The sequence below is a fragment of the Larus michahellis genome, chromosome 8, assembly GCF_964199755.1.
Source record: "Larus michahellis chromosome 8, bLarMic1.1, whole genome shotgun sequence".
Lineage (NCBI taxonomy): Eukaryota > Metazoa > Chordata > Aves > Charadriiformes > Laridae > Larus > Larus michahellis.
In genome coordinates, this window is record NC_133903.1 from 41377129 (window position 1) to 41404756 (window position 27628).

The window sequence follows — 27628 nt, forward strand, 5'->3', positions numbered from 1 at the left end:
TTGCACAGCCCCCGGTGGATTTACAGCCCAGACGAAAACTGTTTGAAAAAGTCAAGACTTGTGGGACTGACAACCAGGAAGAGCAGTTGCAAGTGAGAGACCATAGAAACTGCTGGAATAAGAAATAAATGTTAATTTGTGATCATTAAAATAGTGTTTGCCAGAAATTGCACTCCCGTGGTTAATCTTATAACCACAGGTATTGTGGGAACAGAAATAAAGTGACCGAATAACCAGTATGTCACAGATGCTGAATTAGAATTGGATTCACATTTTCTGTGTGACTTAAAGCCCGCAGTTTATTGCATTGCCTGAAGTTACCCCCACAGAAATACCCTCAGAAGCCCCTGTGCATTTTTCCTGCTTTTTTCTTTTGTTGATGCAGTTGCCACCCAGCTCACTTTGGAGGACTCCATAACTTCTTTGGGAGGTTGACCAGAAGTAATTCCTCCCTTTTTGTGATTACCAATCTATCACTATGCTCCGAAAGAGCAAGCGTGTTTTGTGCATCTCCCCTTGCCTCCGTGCCCCTGACGTTTCTCGAACAGACCGCTTGCGTGGACGCGTTCTGGGCTCTCGGTGTAAATCGGCGATGAAGCTGGCTGCAGGCCGACACTGGCTCAGGTACTTGGCTGCATTTTGTGTTTGGCTCCTCGGGAAACGCAAAAGTTCTAGCTGACCCGCACTCCCGTCCCCCCCGGCTTGGCTGCTAAGAGTCTCTGCAGGTTTTAATTGTTCGCGCTTAGCTGTCATTTACCTTGGAAGACAAAATATTTACAGATTGCTTATGAAATCTTTGTTCATTTAAAAAAAATATTCCTGGTCAGTGTGACCGGAGCTGAAAGGACACACTGATCCCCTGGTTTCTTTGAATAAATATATATTTTCCATATATATGCGTTTTCAGTAGGATGTTAAATGCGCTTTGGTGCACATATAAGAATAGCAAGGGTTTATCTGTTCTTGTCTCCTGTCTACAGGGGTGGCTGTAAACCAATGCTGAGGGGAGAGAAAGAGCACCGTTGACACGTGTGACACTGACTGTGCTTTGCTAATTGGGTCACTGTCAGTGAGATAACAGTTTGGGTCAGACGCCAGGTCAGCATAACCTGGGCAAAATCAACCTTATCTGTGGCAGGACCAAATACCAGCAGCCACCCATGACATGATCTAGGAAATTAAGTAATGTGTTTATTGTAAATTTGTTATTGTAACCGACCTAGTAAAATTGTTTTCCTAGGATAAGTTGAAACTTTTATAAACAACCCAGCAAAGGGCTTATATGAGAAAATGGGTGGGATGCCAAGGTGTGACTTGATTTCTTTTATTCCATCTGAAGAGAAAGTATGATTGCAAAAAGGGAAGTGTTTACATAAACTGATAAAAAACTTGAGAATTCAGCAGAACACAGCCACGTGTTCCTGAGCTTTCTTCCATAAAAGTCTCACCATGTCCGGAAGCGCCCCATTCGCCTTCACTATGAGGGGAATCATACTTGCACTAGCGCTCACCCTCGTAGGTAAGCCTGCATCTCCCTCCTTCATCTCTCTTTCCCATAATTTCCTTAAGTTCTGTGGTAACAATTGGATCTAGACTAAACGTTACTCATCTGGTTTTCCATCTCCTTTTGCAGGTAGCCAGAAGTTTGACATTGGTAAGTACATTTCCTTCTATAACCCTCTTTCAGTGACTTCTTTGTTGTGATTTCTACTTATTAGAACATGTTTGCAAGTATTGTGAAAATGGCCGTTATTCCCCACAGACCCTGGATTCAGCAGCAGAAAGAGCCACTTGTACAGCTATGAGGGCTGGGTGTTGAATGGCCTTCAAGAAAAAAGCTTCGCCAAAGCTGGCGTGCGCTTCAGCAGCAAACTAGAGATCAGTGGGCTGTCAGAGAACACTTACCTCCTCAAGGTACCGTGTCTTCTTCCAAACCTACCGCATGACGGTGAACTATAAATCACAGTTATAATCACATCTGGGTAATCTGTGGTTTAGGAGAGCTGTAGGAAACGCAACTGGAGGCTCAGTGCTGTAGATGTCAGAGAATGACCTGCAACCTGAAGTTTCAGAAGTGACGGGTGATTTGGCATCCAGTCATTTCCGAGTGTTTTTTGTGGAAATTGTTCCTAGCAAGTGTTCCTCAAGACTTTGTGTCGAAAATAGAGATGCCAAAATCGGGCATTCTGTTAGAAAACGGTTATTTCTAACTCAAGCCTGCTCCAAGTTTAAGATTCGATTTTAGTCTCATCACACATTCCCAACTTCTGTGGGAAGCTGGGACTTGGGTATGTAAAATCATTGTCATGCAGGCAATTAATAAATGTAGACTTAAAAAGTGATAAAAGCTCAAGATAAAAAGTGATAAGTGATAAAAGACGGATTAAAAAATGAAAGGCTTAGGCAAGGAGCATGTAACAATATTTAGTGTTTGGGTAATGCAGTAAAAGGTCTGTGCGTGTGAAATCATGCCTCTGCCAACATCAATAGAGACAGGACCTGACCCATCTGAAATAAGTATGTTTCAGAAAAATACTTTTATTTGTCTGTTTAATTTAGTTACAAATCAGAGCTGCTTCTTTTTGGGCACTGAGTTCAGTGACAGAGCTCTCACTGGTTGTAGTTGAGCTGGAGATCTCTCTTCGATGAGGGCAAGGTGTCAAAATTACGGGCTAGGGCTTGCATTTCACACTGTAGTCTTCATCCTAAAATTCTTCTATAGCGTGCACCAGGCTGCGCTCTGGGGCACCTAAACTGGCACTGACTTTGCCAAAGTTACTGAAATTGCTTCTGATTTACATTGTGTCTCAGTATGGGGGGGGGGGGAGGTTTCTAAATACATTGCTCGTTATTAGAAAAAAATAGGTTGATTTAAGCAATTCACAAATATGAATCAAATATACCAACCAGTTTACTAAAAAAAAATAAATTGGAAGGCTACGAGTTAAAATGCAACGTTCTAAAACTATATTTTTTTGACATTTAGAATTATATAAACTTTTTAAATGCTAAATTTCACCTAAAGCAGAAAATTTATTTTAAGGCTGAAAAAATAAGGAGAATTTTATTTGATTTTTTTTAATTACTTTTTGAATCAGCCTTTCTTCCTATACGGTTAATGCAAGTTAAATGCTTAAAGTGTCCCTGGGAGATAATAGTGATATGTGAACTGCTTCTGTAAGATAAAATAAAACTGCTGAGCCCACAGGGTTTGTACAATGGTTTTACAACAGTGCAAGGAAGAGACGAAGGAATGAACTGCTGTACGAATTTCTAAGGCTACATTTGGAAGGAAAGAGTATATAACTAGCGATCATGTTGATTTCTTCCAATCTGTTTGCGTATTTAGTACCAAAGTAATTTTATTCACAGAAGTCTCTTTTCTTAATTTCCTTCCAGATCCGCTCTCCGCAGTTCGAGGAGTACAATGGCATCTGGCCCAGGGACCCGTTTACTCGATCTTCCAAAATCACCCAGGCGGTTTCTTCATGTTTTACCCGGCCCTTCAAGTTTGAATACAATAGCGGACGGATTGGAAACATTTATGGCCCAGAAGACTGCCCCGATATGTGTATTAACATAGTGAGAGGAATACTGAACATGATGCAGATAACCATTAAAAAGTCACAGAATGTGTATGAATTGCAAGAGGTTTGTTTATTCTATTCTAAAACTACTTCATTGAAAGGATGCGTTCTCTTCAGGTGCTCTTCCTTCAAGTTTCTCTTTATTTGCATCTACTTTGAAATGTTCATCAAAAAAAGACAGTTTTCATTCACATAGAAGAAAACGCTTGTGTATGTGTTGAATGAATCATCTGAGCTGGATTCTCTTTAAGACATCTGTCTTTAAGACTTAACATACAGCTCTCTGAAGAAGAAAAAAGAATTATTAGCTGTGCCTGTCTTTGTTATATGGCTTCCTTGTGATACAGCTGCTTGATCCATTTTATTTGTTCATTGTTGATATTAATTAATTGATTACTTTTTCATTTTAAACTCAGTCCCCTGACTGAGGAGTGTTCACATGTCTATTTTTTAGTTCAATAGGATTAGTTGTGTGTCATGGTAACAGGTTTCAAAACATAATTCAGACTGTTCAGTAGGTCCTTACCTTCCTACTGCTCCTTCAGAATCTTCATTCAATAAAACTTCTCACACAGTGGAATCCTGATATAACTGGGAAGTCTCATAATCTCTATTGATGTGCACAGGCTGGCATTGGAGGTGTTTGCCACACAAGGTACGTCATCCAGGAAGACAGGAAGAACAGCCGAGTCTCCGTTACCAAAACTGTAGACCAAAATAATTGCCAGGAAAAAGTGATAAAGAGTGTTGGAATGGCTTACATCTACCCTTGTCCTGTCGACATGATGGTACGTGAGATGTGAAAAGATCGTCCTAACTACAGGCTTGACCATTCTCTTCCCATTCACTCTTTGGGTCTCTCTGTCCTCCTCCAGAAGGGAAGGCTCATAAAAGGGACCGCGGCTTTCTCCTACAAACTGAAGCAGTCAGATAGTGGTACCCTGATCACAGAAGTGGTGTCACAGCAGGTGTATCAGATCTCACCACTCAGTGAACCTACAGGTGTTGCTGTCATGGAAGCAAGGTAGGTGGGACACGGGCTTGCTTCACAAAGTGAGCACAATTACAGATTCTGGCGGTCCCTTTCACCCCTAATTGAAGTGAAATGGGAATTGAGCTCCACAGCAGTTGGGTAAAGCTGTGAGCACTCATACTTGGGGTTTCCACACTCCTAAAAATTCACTGAACGATTCTCTCTTTGTACCCTGGGAAACCTGGTGCTACAATCAGATGGAAAAGAAGGAAAAAAGCTCTTTTGCTCGCTTATACCATAAGAACGCAACTTTACTACTCTGTCCTGAAAAAGGGCTAATTTATAGTGCCAGGAGGAAGATGGTGCACATAGAAATAAGATCATTGATTACACTGTCAATAATTCTCATTCAGAAGACAGTGGTTTAGCTCCTCAGAAGTTATTTCATTGCAGATAACTCTAATACTCTTTTGTTCCAACGCGAAGACTTTATCCATTAGCAAACTAAGTTTTTACTGTTATAAGAAAAATGATTAAAGAATAAAACTGCTACCATCACAGTATCACTGAACCAACAAACAGCCAAGAAGGAAGAGAGCTAATTCGTTCTTGTCTCTTGACAGACAACAACTCGCCTTGCTTGAAGTGAGGAGTGAACGGGGGAGCACCCCAGACATTTCCATGCAGAACTACGGAAGCCTTCATTACCAGTTCCCATCCGTATTGCCACAGATGCCACTGCAGCTAATCAAGACGAAAAACCCCGAGCAAAGGGTATAGTATTTTTAGGTCTTCAAATTGCTTTCCTAATTAAAAAAAACCAACCAAACAAAACAACAATAAAAGAGTAATGATCATAAATTACAGAGGATTTAATTACGTATTCTCTCTCTCTCTCTCTCATGTTTTGTAACAGATAGTAGAAACACTGCAACACATAGTCCAGAATAACCAACAAGATTTCCACTACGATGTTCCGTATAGATTCTTGGAGCTCGTCCAGCTTTGCCGGGTAGCAAGTGCTGATACTCTGGAGTCCATCTGGAGACAAGCTTCAGATAAACCCCGCTACAGGTATTTCATTGTATCAGCTTATAAGAAACCTTTCCATTTTTGGAGAATTGAGAGCTAAATTTAAGGATTTTTTTTTTTTTTTACCCCGCTTGCAGGCGATGGCTGCTGAGTGCAGTTTCTGCTGCAGGCACTACAGAAGCACTCAAATTCATTAAGAGCAGAATTCGCAACGATGACATTAACTACCTTCAGACTCTTCTAAGTGTTTCTTTTGCTCTCCATTCAATGAGAGCTGATGAAGACACTGTTCCAATAGCAGCAGTGAGTAAATCTGTGTGAATCTTTCCGACCTGATAACAAAAGGAATTATAATTAGTGACAATCTTGATTATAAAGTACCTGAGAGACTGTATTCCCCTCTGATGTATACCAATTTTGTGCAAATGTTGAACCAGGAATTTCTTTTGGCACTACATACATGAGAGGAGACACAGCCCCGTGTATTCATTTTGTTACATGGATACAGAAGTCATTCGCCCATAACAGTTTCTGAGAGCAATTCCCATTTTAGTTTGCTGGGATCACATTTCATACCTTCTACAAACTGCAAAACGTCGTCCACTTCAATCTCTTACTTATGAAACAAATGGTGATTTGTGTGTTATGTCATTTGAATAGCTCTTTTGATTACAAACTATTCCTATAAACTGTAAAGTGCTGCAAGTGAAAGTATTAGTGCAAACTTCAAATATTTTGACACTATAATGAATAACTTATTCTGAATAGGATTTTCCCCATCTTTAGTCAATATTCTTCTTCTCAAATAGGAAAAAAAGGATATTATATGAGAATGCATCATTAGTATAATTGAGTTACACGTTGTTCTAAGGATACTCTATTTACAGATTGATGTTTACCCATAATCTCTGTATTTTCAGTGTTATGCTCAGTTGAGGAAAATCAAAATGATGCTATGTAAACTTGATATATATATATGCTTATTTGTATTGAAACTAGTGGGGAGTTAAGCTCCTAAGTGAAGTTGCAAATAAAATGTCTACAAGCTCATTTAATTTGTTTGGACGTGAACAATAATCATTATGAAACTGCTCCCCTCAGACAAGCTCTGATGATCTTCCTGGTCTGAAAGCTATGTCGAGCACTGTATTAAATACCAAATAAGTTATTTCCCCTGTTTTCCCCACAGGATTTAATGACCAGTTCTCGAATTCAGAAAAGTCCTGTGCTTCAGCAAGTTGCCTGCTTGGGATACAGTTCTGTGGTCAACAGATACTGTTCTCAGATCTCAGCTTGTCCCAAAGAAGCTCTTCAGGTGGGTGGTTTTTTCTCAGGTTGTTCTTAACAGCTTAGTAATGTTCATTACATTAGCTTAATTCTTTTAAGATACAGTATAAAAATGGCAATTGTACTTAGATTTCATAGGGCTCCTTCAGAACAAAGGCAATGAATCATTTTACTGAGGTAGATAATGGCTTCATCATTGAAACCACAGCTTTCACATTGGAAGGTAAAATCCTGAGAGAAGTCATTTCTGAGTAATTTTATTGAAACCAGTTTGTTTATTGCAATAGGCTTTTGGGTGGGTGAGGGGAACACTGTGGTCAATCTCTACATTAGGAAGATAAGACTGAACTGTGCTTTGCCTATAGCCCATCCATGACCTGGCAGATGACGCGATCAGCAGGGGCCGTGAAGACAAAATGAAACTGGCTCTGAAGTGCATTGGTAACATGGGAGAGCCAGCCAGCATCAAGCGCATCCTGAAGTTCCTGCCCATATCTTCATCCAGCGCTTCTGATATCCCCACCCACATTCAGATTGATGCCATAATGGCCTTGAGAAAAATAGCTCAGAAGGACCCCAAAACAGTAAGTATGATCTGCCAGAGATTTCTTTACTTAGAGAATTAGGGAACGTATACTGTAAAGGGTAATGAATGTAATGGTATCATGTCTGTGGATTCAGCGTGTTTTTAAAAAAAAAGATTATTTTTTGAGAACAACACAATACAATTTTATATTTTAGCTGATGTTTTATGCTAAGCTGTAATAATTGTTAGTCAGTAGGAAGCTTCCAGAAGGATATCAGCAGTGTTTCTTTAGTCATCTGTCATAACCATTTAAGTCCTGTGCTAGTTATATATGGTGGAAATTTAGACACCTAAAAGTCAGACAAATAATTTCACCTGCCTTTATAGTCTATTGACCTCCTAGGCGAAATGTCAACATTGCTCTGCCTCTTTCAGACCCTTCCCTTGGGGTTGGATGAGTCACCACTGCCATCCCCCTGAGGCTGCTGGTGTAGTGGGCGTAGGCAAGACTCCTGCCTTTCAGACAGTTTAGATACAGGAGCTATAGGAGGCAGCATCCACTCGGACTGTCTTTGGTGAGCTGCTGAAACTCCCCTTTAAAAAGTGGTCTAAAATAGCGAAGCATGCTCCACCAGGTCAGTGGGGTTGCTCCAGAGAATGGATTTATCTTATTATCTACCATTGTTTCATTTGAAGTTATTCACCAGCCTTTGAATGTCAGTAATGCAAAAAGCTGCGCCGATGTCTTTTTGGTTGTGGTGGGTTGGCCCAATACATCGATACCTGGATGTTTGTTTCGGATTCAGTGCTGCCCTTCTCCACGGGGCTCTTCCTCCATGGCCCCTTCAATTGCCTTACTAAAACAATGGGGAACCAGGCAGTAAAAAAGATCAGGAAACCTTTCTGTAGGACAATGTCCCCCTCTCCCATATTTCTTGCCAGTTATGTGTGGATCCAGTCTGCTAAAAAAGTCTCAATTATTGGTAATTTGAGACACTGTTTTCTCTCTGCAGGTGCAGGTATATCTCATTCAGATCCTTGCAGACCAGTCGCTTCCCCCCGAAGTGCGAATGATGGCTTGTGCTGCCATCTTTGAGACAAGGCCTGCCCTTCCTTTAATAACAACAATCGCTAACGTGGCAATGAAGGAGAGCAATTTGCAAGTGGCCAGTTTCGTGTATTCCCACATGAAGGCTTTGTCGAAGAGCACGTTGCCGTACATGTACAACGTGTAAGTAGAGACAGGAACGAAGGGCTGGAGCACCCCTCCTATGAAGACAGGCTGAGAGAGTTGGGGCTGTTCAGCCTGGAGAAGAGAAGGCTCCGGGGAGACCTTATAGCCCCTTCCAGTACCTGAAGGGGGCTACAGGAAAGCTGGGGAGGGGCTGTTTGCAAGGGCAGGTAACGACAGGACGAGGGGCAATGGTTTTAAACTAGAGCAGGGCAGGTTTAGATTAGACAGCGGGAAGAAGCTCTTTAGAGTGAGGGTGGTGAGACACTGGAACGGGTTGCCCAGGGCGGTGGTGGAGGCCCCATCCCTGGAGACATTCAAGGCCGGGCTGGATGAGGCCCTGAGCAACCTGATCTAGTTGAAGTTGTCCCTGCTTACTGCAGGGGGGTTGGACTAGATGACCTTTAAAGGTCCCTTCCAACCCAACACGTTCTATGATCTATGATTCTAGTAAGTTCTGTTACATTCCTGTTAGTGAGCACTGCGTGTGTGGACAAATTGAATTCAGTTTATATTCCGACAGGGTGCAGCTTATTTCAGGGTATGATTACCTTTCTCATTTTCTTTAGATCTTCGGCTTGCAATATCGCCCTTAAGCTGCTGGCCCCCAAACTGGACAGGCTGAGCTATCGGTATAGCAAGGTCATACGTATCGGTGGTTACTTTGGTGAGTAAAAGCGTTTCAGCGACCAGGAAACTTTCACTTCAGAAATTCATTCTTAAGAGACGTTTAGTCCTTTGGAGAAATATGTCATTCATGCCTCAATAAGAAATTGAATTAAATGTGACAGTCACATATTTAAAAGTGCATGAGTGGCCATTTACTAATTTGGGCCTAAACAGTTAAAATATATGTAATTATAAATCTTAGAGTTGGCAATGGAAAAAGCTGCAGAAATACGATCTTGAATGATAAGCAGAATGGTTAGGAAAAGTACGTGTCTTTTGTTTACTTCTGCCATAGATAACTATAAAGTTGGTGCTGCTGGAGATGTCTTTGTTATGAACAGCCCCGGAACGATGTTCCCATCGGCAATAATTTCCAAGCTGATGGCATATACTGCAGGGTCAGTGGCTGACTTGGTGGAGGTAAGTACAAACCTTATGAAGAACGACTGAGGGAGCTGGGTTGTTTAGCCTGGAGAAGAGGAGGCTGAGGGGAGACCTTATCACCCTCTACAACTACCTGAAAGGAGGTTGTAGAGAGATGGGGGCTGACCTCTTCTCCCTGGTGAGAAGTGATAGGACAAGGGGAAACGGGTTCAAGTTACGTCAGGGGAGGTTTAGATTAGATATTAGGAGACATTTTTTCACTGAAAGGGTTATTAAACATTGGAATAGGCTGCCCAGGGAGGTGGTGGATTCACCATCCCTGGAGGTGTTTAAAAAAAGGGTAGATGGGGCACTTAGGGACATGGTTTAGAAGTGGCTCTTGTCAGGGTAGGCTAAAGGTTGGACTCGATGATCTTAAAGGTCCCTTCCAACCTCAACAATTCTATGATTCTATGATTCTATGATTTGCCTAAATCGATAATAAAACAAATTAAAATTAAAATTGACCACAAAGTTTCATCTCTGTAAGTTATGTTTCAGACTGCTCCTTCTCATGCTCTTTCGGTAGGCTGGTGTCCGCGTGGAAGGCCTCACAGACGTCATCATGAAACGAAATATCCCGTTTGCTGAATATCCCACATACAAAAAGATAAAGGAGATTGGAAAAGCGGTAGGTATTTTCAGTAATGCAATATGTGGGTTATATGAAGGGGTATTTAGTGAGGCTTCTCCTACGAGTTAAGCCCTGTCTCACAAGGTAAACTACCCGCCTATCAGCCAGCTCGAGTACTTCTGTGAAGGAGAGACCTGCAGTGGGACTGCAGGGGACATCCCTCCTGGGACGGTTGAGGCAGTTTCTGCAAACCCTCACTCTGCCCTGCGGAGGAAAGGGGAAGGGCAGGCATTTTGCAAGAATATACCTTTGTCTTCAAGAGAAAAGGTGATTTGTGGCTGTGATTTCAAACTGGGCTTAGTGGTACTAATGGCCCAGACCCTCTACATAAATGCTATTGCACCGGAATACAAAAGGCTGGACAGGAGGCTATTCGGGGGCATCTCAGTGACAGGGAGCAAGTCTGAATTAGTGACGCTGTGCTATTTACGAAGCACAAAAGAAAAGCAAGCAGCAATGGAAAATTGCAGCTTGGTCAGGGATGGGTTTGATCATCTTGCTGAATTACGGTTTGTAAAGTGTTGCGCTAAGGAACTTTGCTTCTTTCTTTACCTGTTCCCTAGCTGCTAGGATGGAAGGAGCTGCCAACAGAAGCCCCCTTGATATCAGCCTACTTGAAACTATTTGGCCAAGAGCTGGCCTACATCAACATCAATAAGGAAGTCCTGCATCAAGCTATGAAGGTACCAGGGACCCCTACTTTTCTTTGCAAGATTTGACACCATTCTACTTGTATATCCCAACGTCTTGGATCTCTGTTTTTACTGCAGACTGTGCTAGAACCCGCTGATAGGAACGCAGCAATGAAGAGAATTGCCAGCCAAATCCGCAATGGCATTGCAGGACAGTGGACACAGCCGGTGTGGCTGGGAGAGCTGCGATACATCGTTCCCACCTGCACCGGTCTGCCACTGGAGTACGGGTCCTACATCACCGCTCTGGCACGAGCGGCAGTCAATGGTGAGTTGGGAAGGACGAGATCAGGTGTGGGAGCTCTGAGCAGGGGATGAGAGGGCCGGGCTGAGAGGGGCTGGAGAAAAAAGTGGAAAAATAGTAACTTAGAAAAAGAACTACTTTTTGTAGTGGAGGGGAGGTAGTGAAGACGTTTGAAGAGAAGCTGGACACAGCTGATTTCTGACTCATCTTTGAATGGACTGAGGACAGAGAGAATGAAGTGAGAATCTGGGAAACCAGAGAGAGAAAGGTCACAGCATTCTAGGCCATAAAAAACAAGAGCCACTTTGGGAGCTGACACAGACATGGGCAGAAGGAGGTGGCTGCTGAGGGATGCACACACATGCTAAGCAGGATTCAATGGTGATTTAAACAGAGAAGAAAAGAGAACCACTAGTAATGTTAGAGAAGGCAGGAAGAGAAGAGGGCTTGTGAAAAGAGACAGAGCGCTCTGTTTTTAAAGAATAAGTATGCAAGCATGAATACTTATCAAGAAGTTAATTCAGTTGTGGTGCAGCAGACTTTTAATTCTGGCAAAACTGACCTTTCCTTCTGCTGACACCACATAAGGAATGGAGGGTGAAGTACATGCACTTGAGCTCTTTATAGAAGTCTCGTATGTGTCCGCTCTTTGCTGCTCTTGGTTTTTGGTTTGTTAGTTTGTTTTAATAACATCTTTGAACCCCTGCCCCTTGTTTTTTGGGTGTTTTTTATTTTTTGTTTGTTTTTTTTATTTTTATTTTTGTTTGTTTGTTTTAAATAACATCCTTGTGGCCACGTTGGAGAGGTATGGATTGGATGGATGGGCTACAAAGTGAGTGAAGGCTGTCTGGACTGCTGATCTCCAAGAGTAGTCAGCAGATGAAAGTCTAATTGGTGGCTTGTTATGAGCAATGTTCCTCCGTCATTAGCACTTGTTCATTCTCTCTTTTAACAATCTGAACTTTGGAACAGACGGCACCCTCAGGAAGCCTGTGTCAATGATGACAGAATTGGTGGGAGCAGTAACTGCACTGGCGGGTCAGGCTGCTGCCCCAGGGGACCCTGAGAGTCTGGAGGAGATGGCCTGACAGCAGTGCAATGCTATTTGACAAAGGCAATGCAAAGTCCTCCACCTGGGATGGAATAACTCATGCAAGTGTACAGGCTGGGCATCACCCAGACAGAAAGCAGCTTTGCAGAAAAGGGCCAGGGAGGCCTGGAGGACAAGCTGGTATAGTGAACCAGCAGTGTGCTCTTGTGGTGATGAAGGCCAACTGCATCATTGGCTGCAATAGCAAGAGCCGAGCTACCACGAAAGTTGTTTCTCCCCTCTATTTAGCACATCTGAGGCTACATGTGGAGTATAATGTCCAGTTTTGGGTCCACGGTACAAGAAAGATGTTCACACTTGATGTGAGAAAAGATTGGAGAGCAGGGTTTGTTTAGCCTGGTTGCCCACCACTCACTCTGTCTTCTGGCTCCTCACCTTTCTGAAATTTTAGTGTTATACTAATTAACAAACTTTTCGTTTGGGCTGGCTCTTTATTTTCTTACTATATTTTTATTTCTATTTTCAATATGCTGCATCAGAACCCTTGCCTACAGAACAAACTTTCTGGATATTTTCAGTGTTTTTCAGACTCATAAAAGATCTCATGTACCCCAAAGTCTGTCTTGTTTTCCAGCTATGTTTGTGGTATTAACAAAAATATTATCTCTTCGTGAAAATTCTGTCATGCTGAAATTCAAATCCTTTCTTTCACTTTTACCATGTTTAAATTTTGTTCTGTCGTTTGCAGTTGATGGAAAAATAACCCCCCCTTTAACTGGAGATTTTAGACCTTCCCAGTTGCTTGAATCCACCGTGCAGATTCGGTCTGACATAAGCCCAAGGTATGGCAGGTTTCTAAGTCTTTACACATGATGGAGGTTTCTTTATGAAAAGGCAGAACCACATGTTAAAAAAGAGCACCTTTCTTGCATTTGACCACTTCACTCTGTTTCAGCTTATACGTACATACAGTGGCAACGATGGGTGTCAACACAGAATACTTTCAACATGCTGTTGAGATTCGAGGCAAGGTCCTGACAAGAGTGCCAATGAAGTTTGATGCCAAGATAGACATGAAATTGAAAAATATTAAGATTGAAACAAATCCATGCCATGAGGAAACTGAGATAGTGGTTGGAAGGTATGGTAGCGTTACTTCAGAATACTTCCATTGCTGAAACCTTACAAAGTTCACTATTCACGGACACCTCCTACTGAGGTTTCTAGATAGGCAGAGTGGCTTTTCAGTGTGCAGCAGAATGTTTGGGATGTAGACCAAGAAAGAGAAATAGAGGAGTTAAAAGTCAAAAGCTACCAAAATTATTTAGGAGTTTAACTTTTATTTTAGTTTACTAATTTGTGGTTTTAAATTTTGTTTATAATTTTATTGTCTTTTAGGGTTTTTAATTTTTATTTTTAAATTAATGCCTTCCATGTTTTGGAAATTTTTTAAAATTTATCCAGATTTTGAAAACTTCCTGTGATATAAGGAACTGATGTTTGTCATGAACTCTTATTTGTCTTTAATAAAATTTATAGTTGCATATGCAATCCCTGTGTTCAAACAACATATGTCTGTGCTGTCACATGATACTGACAGGGACATACTTAATTTAATCCAAAGACAAGGGGTTGGAATAATTTACCATTTTTTGCACATATCTCAACAGACACAAGGCTTTTGCTGTATCAAGAAATATCGGAGAACTAGGTGTTGAAAAGAGGACCTCCATTCTCCCAGAAGGTGCTTCATCAAATATTGTGGACGAACCTTTCAAACCATCAGAGAGAGCTTCCGGTGAAGGTTTCACAATGGTAACCTATTCCTTTTTGCTTATATAGTAATATTTACCCTCTCTGTGCTGCACGTGTCTGCAGTTTTACTCTTGCCTGTGATATGCTCCCAGTGGTATTCACATACTCATCTCCAACACAGCAAGAAGCTGACAGCGAGCCAAGGAAACATGCTTATAGCTCTCAAGAGGATCTTCGCCACGGCACAGGAAGAAAAACTCATAAACGAGACATTTGCATCAAACTGCATCGTCTTGGTTGTCAGCTCTGCTTTTCCAGAAGGTCACGAGATGCCAGTTTCCTAAAAAATACATATTTGCACAGACTAATTGGAGAACATGAAGCTAAAATAGTCTTGGTGCCAGGTACAATATTGTGCGCTATTGCCGTCTTGGGTTTGTTGGTGCTATTTGAAGCAGTGTAACCTTCTAATGTGTGCAATTGGTGTGTAGTTCAAACAGATGCCGATATTGACAAAATTCAGCTGGAGATTCAAGCAGGATCCAGAGCAGCTTCCAAAATAATTCATGTGGTAAACTCGGAGTCTGAGGAAGAGGATGAGTCATCTCCATATGAGGACATTCAAGCTAAACTGAAGAAGATTCTAGGCATTGAAAATGTCTTCAAGGTAAGAGACTTTGAGCATGGGAGGGGGGAATATTTTGCCATAAATGAAGCCAAGAATTTGAAGTTCAATGTGGAAAGCTGGCGTGGGAAAGCAAGGATGGGGCTATTGAAAAGTGCCAGTGCCAGGCCTGTCAGCCAGTGCCACATCTGGTGGGACTGATCCGATGGGGTGCATCCAGCTGGGACTGCTCCTCCATGCTGGGTGAGATTTCAGCTGGGCGCAGTGGATCTAAGGCAGTTCTGCAGCTTCTGCAGCGGGTGAGGCAGGGAAGTTGTTGTTGTTCCTTGAAAGGCTGATGTGAGCAGCTTGTCTGACACTCAGAGAAGTTTTACTTTGTAAATACAGAACCTGATGGATCCCTTCTCTTGCACTTCTCTTTGAACTGTTTTTGCAGGTTGCAAATAAAACACGACACCAGAAGAAGCAGCCTTCTAAGAAAGGAAACACTATGCTAACAGAGCTTGGGACAGACCCCAATGCAAAAAATCCCTCCAGCTCATCTTCTGCCTCCTCAGCAGTCTCTTCTTCTTCCTCATCAGCTGCTGCTTCTCCTGATCATAAAAAGGCTGCAGATGAGGATAAGAATGATCAAGGACAGCAAGCAAGAAACAAAGATGCAAGCAGCAAGAGCAGTAGCAGTAGTGGCAGAAATAGCAAGAGCAGCAGCAGCAGCAGCAAGAGCAGCAGCAGCAGCAAAAGCAACAGCAAGAGCAGCAGCAGCAGTAGCAGCAAGAGCAGCAGCAGCAGTAGCAGCAAGAGCAGCAGCAGTAACAGCAGCGGCAGCAGTAGCAAAGGTAGCAGTAGCAGCAGCAGTAGCAAAGGTAGCAGCAGAAGTAGCAGCAGCAGAAGTAGCAGCAGCAGAAGTAGCAGCAGGAGCAGCAGCAGCAAAGGTAGCAGTAGGAGCAGCAGCAGCAGGAAGTCAGTGGGTCACCATACCCATGGGCATCACTCAGGACATCTGGAAGGTGGCGGCAGCAGCAGCAGCAGCAGCAGCAGTGGCAGCACATATTCCAAAATATGGGTAACTTTGTCAGTAAATTGATTGATGCTGCTAATGGCTGTGAATCACATTCCTGATGGCAGCTGGCTTTGCATCATAAATCAGAAAAGTATGAGTTGACACAGTAAATTTTAGCAACATAAAATTGCAAGATTTATTCTTCAAACACACCTGCAATCATTGGCTCAGATGTCTACTTCAAAGCATCTCAAAAGTTTCCACAAGTTTGGTGAAACTTTTGTTATAGGCAGGGAACCATTTTTTGGCAATTTACTACTTTCTGTCAATATACATTGCATGTTTCTGTCTTAATTTTGCTTTATATAAGTTACTTCAAGTCTTGCGTTATGTGCTTGTGACTAGGCATACAGAACTATGTATGAATGATAATTAGTAAAATCCTTAATTCACAGTGCTCAGATTTCAATGTAATTGCAACATTTCTTCTGAGACTTTTAATCTTCTTGTTTTTATCATTTTCAAAGGACGATCATGAGATTTATCAGTATCGCTTTAAATCAGCGCATAGACAAGAGGTGAGTTATTCTTTCATCAGTAAATTAAGTATGGAATATGTCATGAGTCAAATGGAAACCTTAAAGGCAACTTCTTGTCTTTGTTGAGGAAAACTACAGTACTGATAACATTTAGAACACCAAATCAATTGTGGTTGTTCTTCTGAGATGTGTAAAGATGGAGAGCTATGTTCTCCTTCATGTTGTGCACGTGATACCATTTGTGGCTCTGCAAAGTAGATGCAAAGCTCTACCAAAGCAGTACAAGGGACTGGGGACGCACTCTGGAGGAAGAAAGACCCTACCATCAAGATCTTAGTTCATTTGACTGGCTTTGATCACTCGGTTTCTTGGATTGTAACCACTGTTGATACACACTGGGATGGTACTTTAGTTCAGCAGAATATTCTTACTAGGACGTGAGCCAGCCAGGAGCAGTGTACTTGATATTAGTGTTCCTCAAAAAGTAAAAAGTTCAGCTGTGTCTGTCCATTCAGTTGATCCTTTCTATTCTTTTGGTCCATTCAGTGTCCTCCAGTTGATCAGGCTCTTCCAGAAGTAAAATGAATCAGTTCTGGTCTTTCATATTGAATTGAGAGGCTGGTTCAATTAGACTTGCTCTGGTCCACCGTTTTTTCACACAGGGAATTCTCATCTAGACTTGTTCCTTAGTTGTCTCTTCTGAAGGGTCAGATATATTTGGATAAACAAGATTTTTCAGAGCTAGATCACATGTACTAAGCAGGACAAAGCATATCGCAAGTCATGGAGCTACTTGGGTTTGAAACACAAGTTTACCAACACCAAGGGCCATGACAGAGAGCATTCTGCAGCACTACTCACTGCAATTTCTTCGAGCATGCTTTTAAGTTACCCTCTTGAGCATGATGTGTTTTCTTCTTGCAGTTCCCAAAAAGGAAACTCCCAGCTGACCGACTTAGCAGCACATACTCCTCTACCAGATCCAGTCATGCCTCATCTCGAGCTGCTTCACGGGTTAGTTGCATCATTTTTAGGGGTTTTCGACAGCTTGGAAGAATGTCAGAGTGGCCTTGCACTTGCAGTAGTTGTACAGCTAGGATAATGGGAAGAGAGAAATATTCTCAACTCTCAGGTATCAATTAAGAGAGACATGCCACCATAGTTCCCATGCACACTTTCCTCTGCAGTGAAGTGAGGGTCCTTCTTACTTCACCACGACCCTTCCCTCATGGAAATCCCACCCAACAAATGCCTGCAGAGACTGATCTCATGACCTCTGCAACCAGGAGGGAAGCTGAGGTGCTGCAGTGCCAGTGCAAGGACGTTGGTAGTGGAGGCCGAGGCTAAGAGGAGCCTCAGCATCAGGCATGCTCCAGAGGTGACATGTAGCACCTTGGCTCCTCACCACCACCCAGTCTGATGCATGCAGGCTTGCTCTCTGGAGCAAGTGATGAAGTTAAGTCTAATGATGGAGTGAAGGAATTGCAGGCCATAGAATGCTTAAGGCCCTGCTGTCAGAGGAGGGGGTCTTGATGTTGAAGACAACGTCCTGGATTATATTTTGTGCTAGGGTGCTGTGCAAACACAAAACCTGCCTGCGCCACAGAGCTCACAGATGAAGTGTGGGGTAAAAGCCAACAGACCAAACAGACAGATAAACAGGAGGACACCAGCTGGGGGATGTTATTCTTGTGAGAATGAGTGATGAATACAACTGATGGCTGATACTGCTGGTCAAATTGAACCACTTTCATTCACAGGCAAATAGATAGGTATTGACAATGAAGCTGAATTCATATAGTCATTACTGTATCCTAATGATATGAATATTCCCACAGTATCAGCTGTAGCTCAGGAAATGGTGCAAATTTTGGCTCATATAAACTACAATGATAAAAACCATCTGTGCATGCAGACGCACATGCACGTTAAAGACATAGGTATGAGAGTTTATAGGCGTGTATATATGTGTGGTACATATGCTGGTTTATATCTGCAGTTCAGTTGCTTATTTTTCATTTATCTCGTTAGATCTTGCATCTAAAATGTTCTACGGTAATTCTTTTATAATTATATTCCTTGCATACTTTCTCCCCCTTCTTCTTAGCCTAAGTTTTTGGGAGATGTTAAAACACCAGTATTGGCCGTTTTTCTTCATGGCATTCGCAACGATAAGAAGATAGGAGGCCTCCAGCTCGTGGTATATGCAGATATTGACTCCATCAGGCCCCGGGTGCAGGTATTTGTGTCAAACCTCACAGATTCAAGCAAGTGGAAGCTCTGTGCTGATGCTTCAGTCCTCAATGCTCACAAGGCAGCGGTAAGGCTCAAAAATAGTTATATACAGCTGTATGCATCAGCATGGAAAACTACGTTCCATGCATTTAACAATGGACTGTTTCTCTCTCCAATAAAGGCTTACCTGAAATGGGGCCGGAATTGCCAGGACTACAAGATTTCAACTGAGTTGGTAACCGGGCGGTTTGCTGCCCACCCTGCTGCACAAGTGAAACTGGAGTGGCCCAAAGTTCCTTCAAGTGTCAGATCCATAGCAGAATGGTGAGGTTTTAGCCTTTAGTGACACTCGTTCATGGTATCAGTCAACTGGGAAAAAATCAACATCCACCCACAGTTAAAGTACCGGCTATTATTTTATTCTCTGATCTGTCTGAGTACTGCCTTCAGACATAAAAGCTGAGTGGGAGATCATGGCCATCCTATTGTAACGTACAGGAATTCTTTATACTGGCCATAAGTACTGAAAACTGAGGCACAGATCCTGCCTTTCACTGAACATTTGACCAGTAAAGCAGAGAGTGGTCATGAGGACCTAGCCAGTGATCCTGAAGACTCCGTATGCTGCTTACACATGGATGTGAGGCAGCTTGGTGGGGATGTGTCTTGCTTTTCACTTCTCTATTTCACCAGATCTTTCTGATTTGAATTTCTGAAGGTTTTACGAGTTTGTCCCTGGGGCTGCATTTATGCTGGGGTTCTCTGAAAAAATGGACAAGAATCCTTCTCGACAAGCCAGGGTCATCGTGGCTCTAACTTCTCCAAGGACATGTGATATTATTATCAAGCTTCCTGATGTAATTATTAATTATTATTATTACTCTCCTATTTTTTCCTAGTGGAAAAGTGAGATTGTTGCATTTTAATTACAGTGGGTCAATTCTCTAAAAGAAAAATTAACTAAGCATCAGTTTGGGTGCAATGATGAAAACTACTTTTGTTTATTTTCAACCTTTTTATATTACATCCAAGAGCATTCATAGACTGATTTTGTTGATGGAAAAAGAGAGAGCTGTGGGCACTCATAACGGCATGCATTTCCATCTGTAGTAGCCCCAGAAGTGTTCACCTAAACACTTTTAAAGGGGAGTAATTCATTCTCTCCCAAGTAATATCTGAATGATGAGCCACGCCGCGAGAGAAAACTGCAGGCAGAAGAAAGACCTCATGGACAATGAGTCAGATGAGTTGTTTTCATATAAAGTCTTTGTCAATCAAAGTAAGAAATTGAAATCAAATTCCAAATAGGAGAAAAAGCTGACCTCAGCTGTTTGCTGTGAATACCTGTCACGAGTGTATTTTGAACGTGCTCTTGAATTCCTTTTCAGATGATCCTCTATGAAAAAGCCATGAGGCTTCCCCTGTCACTCCCTGTAGGTCCAAGGATACCAGCTTCAGAGCTGCAGCCTCCCATCTGGAACGTCTTTGCTGAAGCCCCCTCTGCGGTGCTCGAGAATTTGAAAGGTCAGGGTCTAATCGGGTTCAGAAGCATGACGTCCTCAGTGTCCGGAGTTACTTAAGCACCTTCTGAATTTTTCTGGGATTATTTATCTCCAGTTAATTAGGAAATGTGCTGTAATAATGTGAGGACCGTTCAACTGGGAGAGAATATTGTGCATGTAGTACAGAAATCATCAGCATTTCAGGGATCCAGATGCCAATTATCTGATTTGATAACATTTAAAATTCCTGGCAATTATTTTTTGTTAGATAGAGTATATTTTTCATGCCTTTTTTAGAATTTATGGGTTCTCAGTAGCCCAGAGCCCCTGTAATCCATACAAAAACGTCACATAGTGGAAAAAATATAAAGCTAAAATTATATACCACTAAAAACAAAATATGCCATTTAATGACTTTCTTTTCTGGAAAAGCAAATACTCACTGGCATTTTATTTAACCAGCTCGCTGCTCCGTTTCCTACAACAAGATCACAACCTTTAACGACGTTCAATTTAACTACACGATGCCGGTAAACTGCTACCACATCTTGGCTCAGGATTGCAGCTCTGACCTGAAGTTCCTGGTGATGATGAGGAACGCTGAAGAAGCCATGAACCTGAAAGCCATCAACATCAAGCTTGGCAGTCAGTAAGTAATTCCTGCCAGACGCTGTGAGCGTGAGGGACTACATCGTCCATGTTTGCCATGAGAGGCGCTTAGATCTGAGCTTCACCGCAACTGTTAGCAGCTCACGGGATTTCAGCATTTCCCTTATTTGCTTTCCATGCACATGGGATGTGATGCTGACAATGTTCCCCTGCATCTTAGGTGACAAGAATACCCCTGATGTCATTTAAGTAGTTGAAATGAGCTTATGCTGTGACCAGTGATATTTAGTGAGCAGGAGAATGCCTTTGTCGCTGTACGCGTGTGAACGGGCTCCAAACAGGCTATGAACGCTCTTCTCCTTAACAGTGACATTGATATGCATCCTGTGAACGGGCAGGTGAAACTGCTGGTAGATGGGGTGGAAAGCCCCACCACGAATGTTTCATACATATCTGCTGGTAAGTGATGCATCATCTGTTGTTTCATTTTCACAGACGTTTTAGGAGAAAGAAAGAAAGAAAAAAATCTATCAGTTTGTATTCAATAAGTATTCCTACCTTTGGTTGCAAGGTTAATATTTAAGAACGTGTATCTCACTAACTTGCATAGGACCATTTAGAAAGACTGATTAGAGTGTAAAGCTCTTTAAGTGGCCAAACTAAGCAAGACACAACTAACATGAAGATCCCTCCTTTTCGTATATTACTGCAGCTCCTGCTGAGTTCCACATTTGAGAAGTGTTTTGGTTATACTACAAAATTTTGCTTGATCAAAACTCTTTGAAGTAGAGCTTCTCTAAAATTCACCACACTTGTATATCACTGTTATTCCTGATTTGATTTGTAGGTATGGATTTGACTAGCATTCTGAAATACGCTAGGAATAAATATGGAGCTGGAAAAACAGCCTGCTTGCTTCTCTCAAAGCAGGAATAGTTTACTTTCTGTGAAAGGTACAGGAGAACCTTGTTTCATTCTGTGCTATGCAGTCAAGGGCTTTCAATGCATGTATTTCCTGACTGTAGAGCTGTTATGTATGAATCAGGCTACATCTTGCTGAAATTGGGTTAGCAACTGCCGGTGGCTGAGCTCTGTCCTATTTGTTATGTACTTGGGAAGCGATAATTGTACTAGAAACGGCTCCAGTGAGAGTCACGGTGTTCTCTGTATTTCCTTACTCCAATGTAGGGTACTCAGGGCCTTGTGTATCTGCACAACTCTACAGATATTATAGACAGCTCTGTAACAATTTCTAGAAATAAATATGAATGTGTTAATTACCCAAAGAAAAACGAGTAAATCTGTGATCATTAAAATTGTTTTCCAACTTTTTACAAACACTTATTTTCTATACATACACATTTTTACATTGTTTTGCTGTATGTTTTGTTTCTTGACTAGAACAATTGAGGAATTTCAAGGAAAAGAACATTTTAGAACCGTGACAGTTGCTATTTTCTTTCTTAAAGAAGCTAGGCTGGGCCTGGTTTGGTTTTGGTTTTGCTTTGCTTTACTTTGTTTTCTTTCTAGGTGCTTCTCTGTGGATCCACAGTGAAAAGCAAGGGCTTGTACTTGTTGCCCCAGCCTATGGCATTGAGAAACTGTACTTTGATGGCTACACATTCAGGGTATAGTTCTTCCTCTTCATATGCTCGGGTGTGGAGAATGTATGTGAATGTACGGAGAATTGGTATGTGTGAGTGCAAGAGCATGCAGTGGCAAAACCAAATCTGTGCAGGGCCCAAAAACCACAAAAGGGAAGGTGAAACTACCGGATCGCACAGTCCTGCTCTTTATTTCTGAGTAGAAGTGACCGACAGAAATACCTTATTCTTGTATTGTGTGTTGGGAAATGTGCCTGTGGGTGTACACACACTGAGCCAGCGGTGCATTTGCAAGAAAAATGAACTTCCAGCTCCTGTCCACTGTTCTTGCAGCTGTGTAATTGTTTAAATCAGCAAAAACGCAGCCATTCTTTTAAAGGCAATTCTTCCAAAACCAATATGAAATGAGAATGTCGGAAATCGGTAAACCACTCTATCACCTATACTATGAAAACATCCATCAGACAAAAGCTAGACTATATTAATAGTCTACACTATTAATAACTTAACCTACGAGACTGGCACAGTAGGTTTTAAAGGCTTTAACAGTTAAAGACACTGCAGCACCACAGGAGTTTGGCGTCTGACTGTCTGACCCTTTTGAATTCTTAGCAAAGAGATTTTAAATGTTTGTGCATTAACTTATACTGAAAGGGGCCTATATAGCAAAAATCTGCTCCGTAAGTATTATTTTTTTTTTTAAATTGAAATGGTTTTGATTTTTTTTCCTTGAAGATTCAAGTTGCTTTATGGATGGCAGGGAAAATGTGTGGAATATGTGGAAAATATGATGCAGAATGTGAAGAGGAGTATCGGATGCCCAATGGATATCTAGCTAAAGATGCAGTGAGCTTTGGACATTCTTGGATTTTGGAAGAAAAGCCTTGTACGGGAGGTATGCAAGCTCTAATAAATTTAATATAATATTTCTGCAGTTATATAGAAAATGTAGAATTCATTTAGAAAATTTAAAATCTGTAAACATTTTGAGGAAAGCATTTTAAAAGGGTTCATTATTAAGTTATATTAAGTATTAAAAGTATGTCGGTTTAGAAAGGAATAAGAAATTACAAGTGATGCAAACAAGCCAAAAAACCCAAGTCAGTTGAAATTAAATAACCAAGCTGAAGCAAAATCTTTGTTTCAGTTTTGAAGTATTTTAGAAGATGGTCAGAAAAAAATGTAAGCGTATAAATTCACACAGAACGCTTCGACTTAAGCACAACAGCATTTTCCAGACAGTATTTGATGCATCAAAAAATCAGATAGGGAGTAGTAATTGTTTTACCTTGGCTGACCATCTGATTTTTGAACCAGTGCAACCTGTCAAGCAGTTCCAGGGACCTAATTACATGGTTGAAATTAAAAAAGCTGTATTTTAAGTGTTTCAGTAGATTAGGATCTTACGGTGTGCTCAGTGCTCCCAGCTGAGGTTATGATGCAACAGCAAACCGGAGTGCTGCAAGGACAACAGGCACGTTGCCTTTGTAAAGAAGACTTGTCCTGCTGGCAAGGAGATGGCTTCTACATGTTTAGCCGTACATCGACTGTTATTCTGCTATATGTTTGTAAAGAATAGTTGGCATCAAACTTGCTTTAGATGGATATGGAGTCCGCATGCATGTACACAGTAGTATTCCCATGATTAACAGTGACCACATATTGTGTTTCCATTTAATATGTGGTGGAAATGGCTGGAATTTTAGAGATTAAAGCTCATAGTCAGGAATAAATGGTGGTCCATTTAGCTTCTCACAGACTCGTATCTGCTTGTGCTGGGAATCCAAAATGACATCAATACTACTGGCTGGCAGCAATGATTTTTGGTCCCTCTCTGCAGCAATTCTGTCTGAATAAAGGTGGTAATAATGTAATTCTTTAGTGATTATTTTTATTTGGTAAGAAATCCCCCCTTTATTTACAGTGCTGAGTAATTAACACTTTTGAATGTGGTTTTGCAGCTATTCAGTAAGCCAGTTACTTTGAAAAATGTTTATTAGAAAGTACATCAAACTCTGATTCTACGTGCTAATCTAGAAATAAGACAGTTGCATTTGAAATTAGCTCCATATCTAATTAGCTGATTTGAAAAGCTTAACAGTCAGTGATGGTGCTTCACTCCTGGTCAAAATACAGTTTTCACAGAGGGAAGTTGTTTCCAAATTGGCAGTGTTGACAGATGGGTCCTTCTGGGGAGACGTGAAGATGTTGAATGTGAGCACGTAAACTGTCACCAATGCTTGTGTTACAGCCTGCAAACTGCGACGCTCCTCCGTGAAGCTTGAGAAGACAGTTCAGCTTGCGGGTGTGGACTCCAAGTGCTATTCTACAGAGCCCGTGCTGCGCTGTATGAAAGGATGCTCCGCCACAAAGACTACTCCAGTCACTGTTGGTTTCCACTGTCTCCCAGCTGGTGAGTAAACAGAAATCTTACTGAACAGCAGCTGCACAGAAGTCTAAATAGATTGTGGCTTGACTCGGTTATTCCACTTGAAATGTATGAATAGTCTAACATACGCACAGGTAGGGATGGACTTACTCTGTGGTATTGACTGAAGACCCTTCCCTGTTTTCATTAATATGTAAAACTCTCTTTAGCGAGAGAGACGTTTTTCTGTTGTAATTTCACTACGGTTTCCATTATACCGGAATTTCAAATCTAAACTGAACTCCCTTTGAGCTAACAAGGTAAGGGCAGGGTAACAGCACAGTCAGCATTGTGATTCAGCTGAAAAACTGTGTATTGCAGGTGGCAAGGATTCAGGCACGTCTGATCCTGTGCAGCACCCCGACACGGGGATCCTCCCCTTGTATATTTTTATATATCAGTGCCTTTGGGCGTGATCCTGTTTCACTGAGCTGATTTAGGCAATAGAAGGGCAGGTGTGGTCGGGATTCCTACACATAGGTGCAGTGATGTAGGAGGATGTCTTTTTTTTACAGGTATATTGTAGATTCTAAGATATTAGATTAGATAGATAACAGATTATATTGATGATGGGTTCATGCCTGTTTTCCAAGTTTGTTTTTCCTCTAAGACCACAATGTCATTTCCTAAATGTATTATTAATAAAACTCTATATGGAAGTACTAGTTTTCAAGGTAGAACTGGCATATTGATTAAGTGAGCTTCCTAGAACATCTCTGTGTGACTTAGACAAATATAAATATGTAAGCTAGTGAGCAGAAGCCAAGCCTGCCGTAATTAATGACTAGTGCATGGTAAATGCTGTACCTTGCAAAACTACTTCTGAAGTATACTCCTTACTTTTCATTTTCTTGTTCCCCATCAGATTCGGCTACCAGCCTGACGGACAAACAGACAAAGTTCGACCAGAAGTCAGAGGATATGCAGGACACTGTTGATGCACACGTAGCATGTTCTTGTGAGAACGAAGACTGCAGTGCGTGAAGCTGTACTTTGCAGCACAGGAGAAAACAGACACACTTGAATGTTTTTATTATGTGGTGTAAGAAAACTCATCTTAAGGAATAACAGGGATACTAAATTAAGTGTTTAAGGATGTGTGGAATCTTCCCAAGTAATTTAAAGTATTAAACTTTATTATTGTAGAAACTGTTGTGATTGTCCATAAATATCTGATTTCATAATAAATCCATGCATGGAAAAAATTGTGAATGGTTCCTTATGTCACTGATTATGGAAAGAGGAGGTCTGTGTTGCTTCTCCTCACTCCCCATTTCATAGACTTCTTGAGTCTGTGACTGTCCTGGGCACCAGGCAGGTGTCCGTATCAGGCCCCATGGGGGATACGGGTTGGGTAGCTGTGGTACCAGGCTTGTTTCCCCCAGTGCTTTCTTCCCTGGTGCTGGGACCCTGTGCACCCGGAGCGGGAACTGATCCCCTCTGTGTGATGCAGCCCCCTCTGCAGCAGCAACGCAGCCGTGGTGCCCTCAATAACTACCTGATGGGCCAGTGCTGCCGTAGGGAACGGCAAGATCAGGGAATAAGCCTGAATCTCGTGCCTCTGGACAAGGCTGCTCTGAGGGAGTCAAGAACATGCTATGTTCCTGATGCACCACATGAGAAGCTAGTGGGAATCAGGGGTCTTTGAACAGGACACGGTGGAGTTACCCTCGTACACCACCTGCCAAAGGGTCACAAGCAGAGCCAGACCTTTGCACTTTGGGTGAGATGCCCCAGCCTCTGAGCTCAGTATGAACCCTCGCTGCGGCCACCATCAGCCTCCTGCCCACCCGCTGCAGGTCTGTGTGGGGACGGCGAGGGATGTGCTTGTCTGCCGTCAGTGCTGGAGCCCAAACGATTCCAGCAGATCTGGAAGATGTCTTCTCTTTTTCCCTAAGGCTGTGCTTGCAGGCCAAGTATGCGCACTGGGTGAATTTTTTATTCAGAGAATTGCCTTAGGAGATGGTGTAGACATGACCATCGATGTCAATGAGATTGTTGGCATGAGGAGTTTTGCCCAAATTTCAACAGAAATGGTATTGTACTTTCTTAAGTGTATCTGCCTTAATTCATCAGCATTCTCCCAATCGATACACATCCATCCAGCCAATTTTATTACTGACTGAACACGCATTCATTTTCTCTATTGAAGTTTGTTAATGAAAAGGAGAATGTGATCCTACTGAATTGTTAAAAATGTAGATCTTCAGTAAATTAATTAAAAGAGAAGCGAGTTATTTGGTTCTTAAAATCAGTAGAAACCAATGAAGAAAAATGGCACTTACCTATGATTACGTGGGGTGGAGAAGTAACCCCTGGCTAGTTTATGAAAGCACTTGAGAACATTCTGTAAAAATCATGTGGTTTTGCTTTCCCCAGCAGCTTTGGTTCCTTCAATGGATGCACGTCATGTGAGTTTTATTGTTTGGATGTGAGTTTTATAGTTTGGAAAGGTAATGTCCTTTAGTACCAAAGGAGTGTGTTTGAAAGACAGGTGTAAGTATGCAGCTATATGCAGTTTAAATGCTGTCACGGTACCTTGTGCTGCAAAGTGATGGGGAGCTGATGGTAGGCGGTGTTTGGACACTACCCAGCAGCATCAGCAAAGCGGTGAGCTGGCAGGTTTGCTGCTTGCCTGGAAGTCACACGGAGCAGTGATGGGAAGCACAGACTTCCTGGATAACCGCTGAGGCTGAATCCAGCAGAAGCCGGGCCTTTGTATGACCCCCAGGGCTGGGCTCCACGGTGGGCCCTGGTATGAGCTCCCAGCTCCGGTGGGGACAGCCCCTGGGTTCCTCTCTTCCCAGCCTACCGAGGCTGGAGCACAGTTTTGGGGGGGACTCTTGTCTTCCAGCCTCCATGCTCAGGTGCGATGGCAGGAGACCCACAGGTGAGCATCGCCCAACCACCGTGGCAGCCCGAGCACCCGCGGGACTGCGGGGGGACGTGGGCTGTGGGTGTCCACCTGGTGAAAGGCTGCGG

At 42.2% G+C, this 27628-nt stretch overlaps 1 protein-coding gene across 3 annotated transcripts; it reads left to right on the plus strand.

Moving 5' to 3' along the window:
* Positions 1 to 1449: 1449 nt before the first annotated feature.
* Positions 1450 to 25795, plus strand: LOC141747425 (vitellogenin-2-like). Of its 3 annotated transcripts, XM_074597628.1 has the most exons (35): positions 1450 to 1519; positions 1634 to 1654; positions 1763 to 1914; positions 3400 to 3651; positions 4214 to 4375; positions 4463 to 4611; positions 5184 to 5334; positions 5477 to 5634; positions 5730 to 5895; positions 6782 to 6907; positions 7245 to 7463; positions 8419 to 8636; positions 9206 to 9303; positions 9601 to 9725; positions 10258 to 10359; positions 10926 to 11045; positions 11133 to 11322; positions 13098 to 13191; positions 13305 to 13490; positions 14020 to 14164; positions 14286 to 14508; positions 14596 to 14771; positions 15166 to 15792; positions 16257 to 16307; positions 17193 to 17282; positions 18376 to 18588; positions 18685 to 18827; positions 19222 to 19360; positions 19892 to 20027; positions 20468 to 20654; positions 20982 to 21073; positions 22145 to 22242; positions 22954 to 23113; positions 24470 to 24631; positions 25512 to 25795. In XM_074597628.1, the coding sequence occupies exons 1-35, from the start codon at positions 1450 to 1452 to the stop codon at positions 25628 to 25630; spliced, it is 5520 nt and encodes a 1839-aa protein (XP_074453729.1). In that variant the 3' UTR covers positions 25631 to 25795. The 3 variants fall into 3 exon arrangements, 2 of the variants coding, with proteins under 2 accessions (XP_074453729.1, XP_074453730.1); XR_012588723.1 differs by lacking the exons at positions 24470 to 24631; positions 25512 to 25795 and adding an exon at positions 21462 to 21567 and having other exon boundaries at positions 22954 to 22993; XM_074597629.1 differs by lacking the exons at positions 19222 to 19360; positions 20468 to 20654; positions 20982 to 21073; ... (2 more) ...; positions 24470 to 24631; positions 25512 to 25795 and having other exon boundaries at positions 19892 to 20026.
* Positions 25796 to 27628: the final 1833 nt, after the last annotated feature.

Coding starts and splice junctions, on each gene's coding strand:
- LOC141747425 (XM_074597628.1), top strand. CDS start 1,450: ATGTCCGGAAGCGCCCCATTCGCCTTCACTATGAGGGGAATCATACTT. Junction 3,652..4,213: donor ATGTGTATGAATTGCAAGAG/GTTTGTTTATTC, acceptor TGATGTGCACAG/GCTGGCATTGGAGGTGTTTG. Junction 21,074..22,144: donor TGTTTCATACATATCTGCTG/GTAAGTGATGCA, acceptor TTTTCTTTCTAG/GTGCTTCTCTGTGGATCCAC.